The 10,268-nt window shown below is 35.7% G+C and overlaps 1 protein-coding gene across 1 annotated transcript; it reads left to right on the top strand.

Moving 5' to 3' along the window:
• Positions 1-1,822: 1,822 nt before the first annotated feature.
• On the top strand, positions 1,823-8,561 carry tmem254 (transmembrane protein 254). The gene is made up of 4 exons (XM_033979754.2): positions 1,823-1,957; positions 4,854-4,957; positions 6,053-6,112; positions 8,004-8,561. The coding sequence occupies exons 1-4, from the start codon at positions 1,871-1,873 to the stop codon at positions 8,122-8,124; spliced, it is 372 nt and encodes a 123-aa protein (XP_033835645.1). The 5' UTR covers positions 1,823-1,870; the 3' UTR covers positions 8,125-8,561.
• Positions 8,562-10,268: the final 1,707 nt, after the last annotated feature.

Genomic DNA, 10,268 nt, shown 5'->3' with positions numbered 1-10,268 from the left:
AGATTATTGTGGCAGTGGCATACAGTTGTTTCAATATGATCATTTATCATATTTCTTCAGCAGTATATTGCATTTGTTATTGTGACAGGCCTGCTCATGGCATAGGTCTAAGTGTGAGACAGCACTTAGGGTATTCAAGACAAAAAGGTTTGGAACCCATTACCTTAATTCATCATTTTAATAACTTCTTATAAAAGGTAGTTTAGATGTAGTAGGTTGTGTAAAAACATTTGCCTGGAGTGGTTTAGATCACAGGGAACACAGCCAAATGTGAACTCACAGGGCGTTGTTGGGATTTGCACCATTTACAGACAAAAGTCATGTGATTGGTTTATCAAACTCAAAGAAGAGAGTTTGTGGGTGCATTCTTGCTTGCACAATCGCCATCTAAACTGGGCAAAACTCGGAACTAAACCTGGATTAGGCAGGGACTAAACTAAAACTAGACTAGGACCTAACTAAATCTATATTACAAATTCAAACTGGTCCCAAACAAGTATGTACACACTCTGAATGTCTGTGGCCAAGTCACTGCTGCAGGGACAACAACCAGAGATAAAATGTGAAATTTGCTTTGAGCGTCACAGGAGGCTCACTGAACAGAGATAGGTCTGTTTTATTTTAAGTGAACAATTTTAATCAATGTTTTAAACACCTATCTGTTTTAAACCGTGGACCATTCATTGAAATATTACAGTTATGTGACATAGTAGTAGATATATAATTTTAACCTATTCTGATTTTGACTAAACAGACTAATGTTGGTGGTAAATTAATTGACGTAAGAACTGGAGATTATGTGCAGTTGTGGCAGTTTATTGAAAACACATTAATTGTGTGTATTCCTATAGCTATAATATAAGGTACTCTCTATAAATCTATCAATCTATAAATTACCTCAAATACACTATTACCTATATTTTAGTGGGAAACATGCACAAGGCACATTATTTCAGAGTTTGTAAACCTTTGTAGAATATGTTAGCTACTTAAGCTATTTAACAATCACTTGAGTAAGTTTCACCTTTGTGTAGGGATGTCAAGATATTTTGGTTAATCTAAATGGTAACTGTGATTGTGGTCTCATAATGTCATGTTAAAAATTTACTTCACAATTTAAAAGCAAATATAAGTTCATTCAATCTAGGCTGCATACCAAACAGTAGCCTACACATTTATTTGTATCCATCTATGTGTTTGTCCAATTAACTTCACTTAATGGTGAATTAAGTGAATTTAGGATTTCATTACGTCAGACCATCGTGCCACTGCATGCTCTGGGGAACACTGAGTCAAACAAAGAATACATTCAGAAATTTCATATATTTCTGAACCGTTACACAGAACTAACATAATATCCAAAGAAGGGTAGTACTCAGTTACATTTACGCACTTCCATTTACTTGAGTAGTTTTTAAAAGAAACCAGAGTACTTTCCTTGCAGCATACTTTTACACGTGCTTGAGTAATATTTTTATTGAAGTAATAGTACTCTTACTTGAGTTAAACTTCCCACTGTGAGTAAATCTACAAGTTACTTTTTAAGTTACTCTTACTTGAGTAGTTGTCTTACTCCTCCCAAATTTCTTGGACCACTTTGTACTTGTACTTGAGTAATATTATCAAAGGAATGTTATAAGAATAACATTCCTTTAAAATAATATTGAGTAAAAGTTCTGATAATAACATAAATATGAGCTGTTTATGGCATTTGACGCAGTGGCATTTTAACACAGTACAGCCTTTGTCTCTGCTTCAGTGCTTTAGTTGCATGTTTGGTCCAAATGGTTTAGTTATTGTTGTTAGTCGCACGGTTACATTTGACAGTGACACCAGCAGCACGGAGAAGGCAGATATAGCAGCAGCAGAGATGGCTAAAAGCGATGTAACTAACTACTTCAGGAGGACCAGTCTGCCGTGGATGATCTGTATTACACTATCTATGGGCTTTTTCACCGTAAGTTTGTTTTTTTTAAACGCGAGAGAATAAAGTACGAGTGAGGAGTTTTGTCTATCACCGCCACTCTGCTCTCAGTGGTGTCACGACAAATATCGTCCGGGTAATGAGTTAACGCCACGAATACACTTTTTGTATTTAATTGCTGGCCTTTTTCATTCATTTTCATTAATCTTTATCTATACACATCTAATAATTTAATACAAATAATTATTTATATATTTTCCATTTTATGTGAACAGGAACGGTAAAGGTGATGTTGAGCTCGAGGTATGTAACTAGGCAACAGGTCGAAGTCGCAAAGTCCACTCGTTGATATCTTGATCTTATCTGACTTTACCCTGAATGAATGTAACAATTTCAAGTATTTTTGTTCCCTCCATAATAATAAATATTCACAAAGCCCATATGGCACAGCTTTGGTTTGCCTTTGTCTGAAAAGAGAAGGCTGGGCTTTGCTAGCCTCATTAAATACGCGGTACTAGGTTAACTTAACTTTTCTTTTAACATTTCATTTAAATGTTCTTTCAGTCTGAACGTATTTAATCGGTTTCTCAATGAAAATAATAATTCAGTGCTATTTTTTATTTTTATTTTTTGTTTTGCCCGTATCTAAGATGCATTACTTTAATATTAGGCTTACCACTTGTTGTGTGATTAATATTTACTCTAGTTTTCCATGATTTGTTATTTTCTATAGGCCTAAATGATTCTATTATTAATATTACTTAGTCCTATTCTGTTTTAGTTTGTTAATATCTGATCATTAAATCATTAACCCTGGTCTCATCTTATAATACAGTTGATTTATTTGCATTAGAATTCAAATTTTGAAGCAGTTAACTACTTGGTTAGATTATGGATGTAGTACAGATTATGGATGTAGTATACTACAATATTCAGGCTCTAGGCAAATGTGGAGCCTTGGTGTCAGTCTTTGTAGATGGGCAATAGATTGTATTCTACATAATTATGGTACGGTCATTACATCATTATTGTGTTTGTAACCAGTATGGGTCAGTTTTTGACATTTAACCATAAATAAACAGAAGCAGAGTGTGTTACAGAGGCCTTTTGTAACAGCTAGATACATTTGACCTTCATGTTAGAGAGCAACATGTTTGTTTAGTCTGACAATGCACTGTGAGGCTCTCAGCTACTGGCTACAGATCAGGGCCAAGAAATTAGGGCAATAGTCGATTTAAAGAAATTCTTAGTTGAATAAAGACATGTCCTGCCAATCAACGAGTCGGCTACCAAGGAGGTGGGGTAAAAGTTCTCTACACTACCGGTATTACATATCTCTATGTATCTGACCCAGTATGCACTCAGAAGACTACAACCTCATGGAAGTTCATGCAAAATCAACTATTTATGTAGAGAAGTACTAGGAAACAATGTAGTTATATAAAAACAGATTAAACTTGTGAAGCATAAATTTAATCTGCCTTTTTATGTATAAATACAAAATCTCACTCACTCACTAATTATCCTCTCTGCTGTTGTCCCATATAAATCCTCAATCCACATAAATGTATTAGCTGACCAAATTTTGGTTGGTTAAGATGCTATCGACCCATTAATCAATTAAACAACTAAAGGCCTACAGCTCTGTTTAAAATATTTGTCTACAGTTGTTTCTGTAATGCACCTTTATTATCGGATTCTGCATCTATGGTTAGAGATCATGTCTCAAATGAATGTCCGCATGACAGTGTCATGCGATCTGTACCCACAAATTGTAAAACCAATGCAACACTCACATGATAAAACCAACATACAACAGAGGATAGCTGGGAACAGATTAACCATGATTACGGCACTATTACTGCTATTTAATGTGGTACCAGTGCAACTGGTTAATGATAACGCACATACACTCACCTAAAGGATTATTAGGAACACCTGTTCAATTTCTCCTTAATGCAATTATCTAATCAACCAATCACATGGCAGTTGCTTCAATGCATTTAGGGGTGTGGTCCTGGTCAAGACAATCTCCTGAACTCCAAACTGAATGTCAGAATGGGAAAGAGGTGATTTAAGCAATTTTGAGCGTGGCATGGTTGTTGGTGCCAGACGGGCCGGTCTGAGTATTTCACAATCTGCTCACTTACTGGGATTTTCACGCACAACCATTTCTAGGGTTTACAAAGAATGGTGTGAAAAGGGAAAAACATCCAGTATGCGGCAGTCCTGTGGGCGAAAATGCCTTGTTGATGCTAGAGGTCAGAGGAGAATGGGCCGAGTGATTCAAGCTGATAGAAGAGCAACGTTGACTGAAATAACCACTCGTTACAACCGAGGAATGCAGCAAAGCATTTGTGAAGCCACAACATGCACAACCTTGAGGCGGATGGGCTACAACAGCAGAAGACCCCACCGGGTACCACTCATCTCCACTACAAATAGGAAAAAGAGGCTACAATTTGCACGAGCTCACCAAAATTGGACAGTTGAAGACTGGAAAAATGTTGCCTGGTCTGATGAGTCTTGATTTCTGTTGAGACATTCAAACGGTAGAGTCAGAATTTGAATTAAGGCAGTTCTGAAGGCGAAAGGGGGTCAATCACCGTATTAGTATAATAATCCTTCAGGTGAGTGTATACATATATATTACTTGTATTATATGTATGCAAAAGAGGGAAAACACTGAAGGAACATTGCCTTGTGTCCACCAGCAACTGAATTTAGCCTGGGTGACTGAGGGACTACACAGACTTTTTGAATAAAGTTTTGTCCATGCTTTGTTTAGCCTAATTAATTTGTAAATCATTATAAAGTGCCATTGGGTTGATATTCGTAAACATTTATTCTAAAACTATATTTTCTTACTACTGAACATGTATAAATAAACTGTAAATTGCTGAATTAATGAACATGTCTTCTGTTCCAGTGTACGGTGTATGCTCCAGAGGTGATCCCATATGATAAACTGGGTCCGTTTGGCACTTTCACCAGATACCTGGTGGATAACCACCCTGATATCCTGTATAAAGGGTGAGCAGGACTCATTTGTTCTAAGGCTGCACAATATGAGAAAAAGATGCAATATTCAATAACTGTCTTTTGTTTTGTATTGTGACAGCGATCTTATTGCGATATTTTAATATACTTTTTGGCTCATTAAGTCCAGTTAATTTAAAATGGGGAAAAAAACGAAAATAAAGCTTAACAAAGACAAAAGCAAGACCAACCTATGTCTAATGTAGGATTTAAAAAAGAAAATCATTAAGAAAATCTGCCTTTTGACCATTTTATTGTAGTTCCAAAAAAACGTACACTTATGTAAACTGAAGAATTTAGTCGCATGGTGATATATTTATTTTTGTTTGAATATCGATATCTTCACAATATATTGTGCAACCCTAATATCTACACAAAGTCCTCCAGTTAAGGTAGACCTGACCAAGCAGACCAATGGAATAAATTTATAACCATATCTATTACTAGGGTCACACCATTTGGGCAAGAAAAAAATCTAATAATGATTTTTCTAGTATTTTGATATGGAAATACAGTGAAATTGTAAAATGAATACAAGAATTACATGATTTTCAGAACATAGAATTGGGGAGGTCTAAACCGTGTGTTGACCATAAAAAGACATAGGGTTTTGTTGTTTGCCTTAGACATTCTAGTTCCTTTTGATTGAGATTAATTTGTGCACTACTAATAATATGTATTTATTTCTATTTATAAAAATGTCACAAATGTTGTTGTATAGACCACAGATGTATTGGAACTTGAAATTCTAAAATGCCTTCAAAAAGTGATTATTTCCTTAAACAGTATAAGGTTTCTTGTTACTTATTGGGTATTAATCATGTGCTAACAGCTTTCATTCACATTACATTTCAAACATTATTTCACTAATGACTAGCCCCATTTACACACTCACTCAAGATGAAGCACCCATTAGATAAGTACATTACATTTACATATTTATGTCACATGACTTCTAGAGGAAAGAGTCGTTGAGGCGTTGATGGAATTAAGTTACTCATAGTTTATTGTGAAATGACTTTGTTATGTTAAGTATACAAGTTTCATTTCACTATTTGTTTGGGATATTAATAATTTCATGTTTTTCAGATGGTGGGCTGCCTCTGGTATCCATGTCTTTGAAGCACTGTATTCACAGAAGGTTTGCAGGTAAGGCATTTGTCCAGCAGAGGGAGCTGTTGTAATTTTATCACACTATTATTACCCATATACACGTGGAAGAAAACTATACCATAGAAATCAAAGTTTTTTAGAAATTAACGCTTCAAAATCAGTCGCGGGAAAAGCACGCAGCTTGAAAACTGTAACCTCTTATTTGTATCTGTTATTATTGAGGATTTAGACAAGAGATTTAGTAATTGGACGTATTGTTGGTGTCTTTTTTACAATATTTTACAAACATGATCTAGATGACTGCATTTTTGTAATGACATTTCTGAATAGTTTCAAGAAAATGTATCTTGGAAGTGCAATTTTTTACCCTTTGGAAAACAACTAAACTGAAAATAAGAAACACATTACAAGCCAGCAGATGTGGCTAGCAATTTACTTCAGTAACTTTTTAAAGACATTTTAAAAGACCTGGTTTAGACATGGCTTAGACCTGGTGGTACTTGGAACCACTGATCTAGATCTAATAAGTAACTAAACCAGCTAAATCTCCTCAAATTCTATTCTTAAAGGAGACCTATTATCACTTTTCAGAACTTTTAAACATGCTACATTGTTTTTTCTTCTCATTCGCCAACTAGAAGTTGTACTTAGAGTGATTCATGTATGTTTGAGTAATCTTTGTTTTCCTGCATTTATTGTCCTTAGATTTGACTGCTCTGTACTTACTGAATAAATCTGCTGCTCAATCTCCATCCAGATATCAACAACAAAATTAAAGAAATCCATTGGGAAGTTATCCACCGAATGTACCCCACTGACATGTTTATTTCAAAATACATTGACTAAGATTAAAAAAAAGCACATTCTGTAATACTGAAGATGGAACATTAAGCCACCTTTCTTTGATTGGACCTTTTCTAAAGAAATGTTGACAAAATTAGAATTGTTTATAATACAAAAAAAAAAACCTTAACCAATCAAAATTAACTATTAAAATGTTGTCACCTGTTTTGATCATAAATAAAATAGAATACACGGTAAACATGTACATTCAGTTTGGAAAAATGTATATCCACACAGCCAAATTCCTTAATTTTAACCTTCCCTTTAAGCAGTTATTAATGGAAGTTAACTATTATCTGCAGTCTCTAAAAATATTTCTAAAGATAATGTTTTCTTTTCTTTTATTATGTACAATGTTTGGGAGTGTGTCTGCATGAGCACTGAGATTGTTTATAGGATTTTGGTTTATATGTTTGGTTACTTAAAGAGTTGTCTTGAGTTATTGACAGAAGCCTTCATACCCTGCAGTCTGTCACTCCTCCAACATCTTAATGAAAACATTTGATGGGATCATCAACGACAATGATAGATCCATAATGCAGGATGCAGAACTGGGCTGGATAAAGCTTCTGAACATATCTTTACTATGGAAGTATTCCATTACTCCGGTGTATTCCTTAAGTTTGCCTAGACTTCTGAGAGATCTTGTTGTGTGGGTTTCTTGGCAATATTGTAGTATAATTTCTTTGTCCCTGAACCATTAGAAACAGATCGGTATTTCTTTGGACTCTCCTCTTCCAGTCGTGTATTAAAGCAAAGCAGCTGGTCGGATTATGTTAAAATAAAGATCAGATTAAAGTGTAACAAACCTCAGATAGAGCAGGTCTTATAGTTAGTAAAGTATCAATACATTATAGTATTCTTCCTTTGAAGTGACATCATGCTGGGGTGTTCTACGTGTATCTGCATGATGGAATATTCAGCATTTACAATGGTGACATGAGCAAACACTGCCCCAAAAAGTTTTAAGATTATCTGAAAACTCAGGAAAAATGTTAGTTAGCATCACACCCCCAAGGAAAGTTGATGATATCAGCTGCAGAGTATCAATATTTGAATGAATCTCTTTCTTTTCCTGTTGCAGTAACAAAGGTATCCACGGCCTGAACGCTCGGCTGCTGTGGTTTGGTCAAACCTTACTGTTTGGATTCGCGTCTCTTGGCCTCCTCCTGAAGTTTGATCCTAAACGCCCCAAACACCACTGACTCCCACAGCCAGCACCTCCTACAGAATAACAGATAAACTACACTGCACAAACCAGCAACTATCGCCTCTGCCTTATGCACTAACACTTACTAGAAAAAAACTGAGCTAAAAATACACTTTTTAATAACGTTTCAGCAAATTCTATTTCAAGTATTTTTATTATAATTATGTTTACATAATTTTAATAGATTTGAGTACATTTTCATCAATAGTTGTGAATGCTGATGTTAATATTTGTGCAATAACAATGTATTAAATGGAATGGTTTCCAATGGTTTAAATGCACTGGTTTTCACTGCTTGCATTCCACAGTGATAGATTTGGGCGCGCTGTGCTAGAGGTGGCCTTTTTATATAGAAAATGAATTTCTGAAGTGTTTTGATTTTATTAGAGTGGATACTGGTTGGAGTTACAATAAAACTTTGAATGTACACTGACATACTTTGGTTTTTTTCATAATATATCTTACATTTTCATAGAACAAAATATCTGTTCTGGGGCAGAACAATTTTTGCTGAAATATGTGAAAAAAATCTACTGGTCATTTAATTATAGTGGGGCAAAAAAGTATTTAGTCAGCCACCAACTGTGCGAGTTCTCCCACTTAAAAAGATGAGAGGCCTGTAATTTTCATCATAGGTTCACTTAAACTATGAGAAACAGAATGGGGAGAAAAATCCAGGAAATTACATTGTAGGATTTTTTATGAATTAATTGGTAAATTCCTTGGTAAAATAAGTATTTGGTCACCTACAAACAAACAAGTTTTAAGGCTCTCATAGGCCTGTAACTTCTTTAAGAGGCTCCTCTGTCCTCCACTTGTGACTTTTATTAATGGCACCTGTTTGAACAATATCAGTATAAAAATGCTTGTCCACAACCTCAACAGTCAGACTCCAAACTCCGCTATGGCCAAGACCAAAGAGCTGTCAAAGGACACCAAAAACAAAACTGTAGACCTGCACCAGACTGGGAAGACTGAATCTGCCATAAGTAAGCAGCTTGGTGTGAAGAAATCAACTGTGAGAGCAATTATTAGAAAATGCAAGACGTACAAAACCACTGATAATCTCCCTCTATCTGGGGCACCAAGCAAGATCTCACCCTGTGGGGTCAAAATGATCACAAGAACAATGAGCAAAAATCCCAGAACCACACGGGGGGACCTAATGAATCACCTGCAGAGAACTGGGATCAAAGTAACAAAGGCTACCATCAGTAACACACTAGACCGCCAGGGACTCAAATATGTACATGTCCAGGCCCGTCTGAAATTTGCTAGAGAACATTTGGATGATCCAGAAGAGGATTAGTAGAAACATCATGCTTTGGGACAGTTTTTCTGAAAAGAGACCAGGATGACTGATTTGTGTGAAGGAAAGAATGAATGGGGCCATGTATTGTAAGATCTTGAGTGAAAACCTCCTTCCATCAGCAAGGGCATTGAAGATGAAACATGGCTGGGTCTTTCAGCATGACAATGATCCCAAACACACCACCTGGGCAACGAAGGAGTGACTTTGTAAGAAGCATTTCAAGGTCCTGGAGTGGCCTAGCCAATTTCTAGATCTCAACCCCATAGAAAATCTTTGGAGGGAGTTTAAAGTCCGTGTTGCCCAGCAACAGCCCCAAAACATAACTGCTCTAGAGGAGATCTGCAGGAGGAATGGGCCAAACTACCAGCAACAGTGTGTGAAAATCCTGTGGAGACTTACAGAAAACATTTGACCTCTGTCATGCAAACAAAGAGTATATCACAAAGTATTGAGATGAACTTTTGTTATTGACCAAATACTTATTTTCCACCGTAATTTGCAAATAAATTCTTTAAAAAACAGACAATGTTATTTTCTGGATTTTTTTTTCATTCTGTCTCTCATAGTTGAAGTGTATGATGAAAATTACAGACCTCTCTCATCTTTTTAAGTGGGAGAACTTGCACAATTGGTGGCTGACTAAATGCTTTTTTGCCCCATTGTACATAATCTGTAATTACAATAGATATATTAGAAAAAAAACACAAATACACAATACTGATATTGAGATAACAGAACTAGATTATTTGCTGTGGGTGGTCCAAAGTTATTCTTCACTTGCCTGACGTATTCTGAGCGTTCTAATTATTAATAAGTGCTGGTCATAA

This window comes from Periophthalmus magnuspinnatus, chromosome 15 (assembly GCF_009829125.3).
Source record: "Periophthalmus magnuspinnatus isolate fPerMag1 chromosome 15, fPerMag1.2.pri, whole genome shotgun sequence".
Taxonomy (NCBI): domain Eukaryota; kingdom Metazoa; phylum Chordata; class Actinopteri; order Gobiiformes; family Gobiidae; genus Periophthalmus; species Periophthalmus magnuspinnatus.
This window is presented reverse-complemented; position numbering and strand designations above follow the sequence as displayed.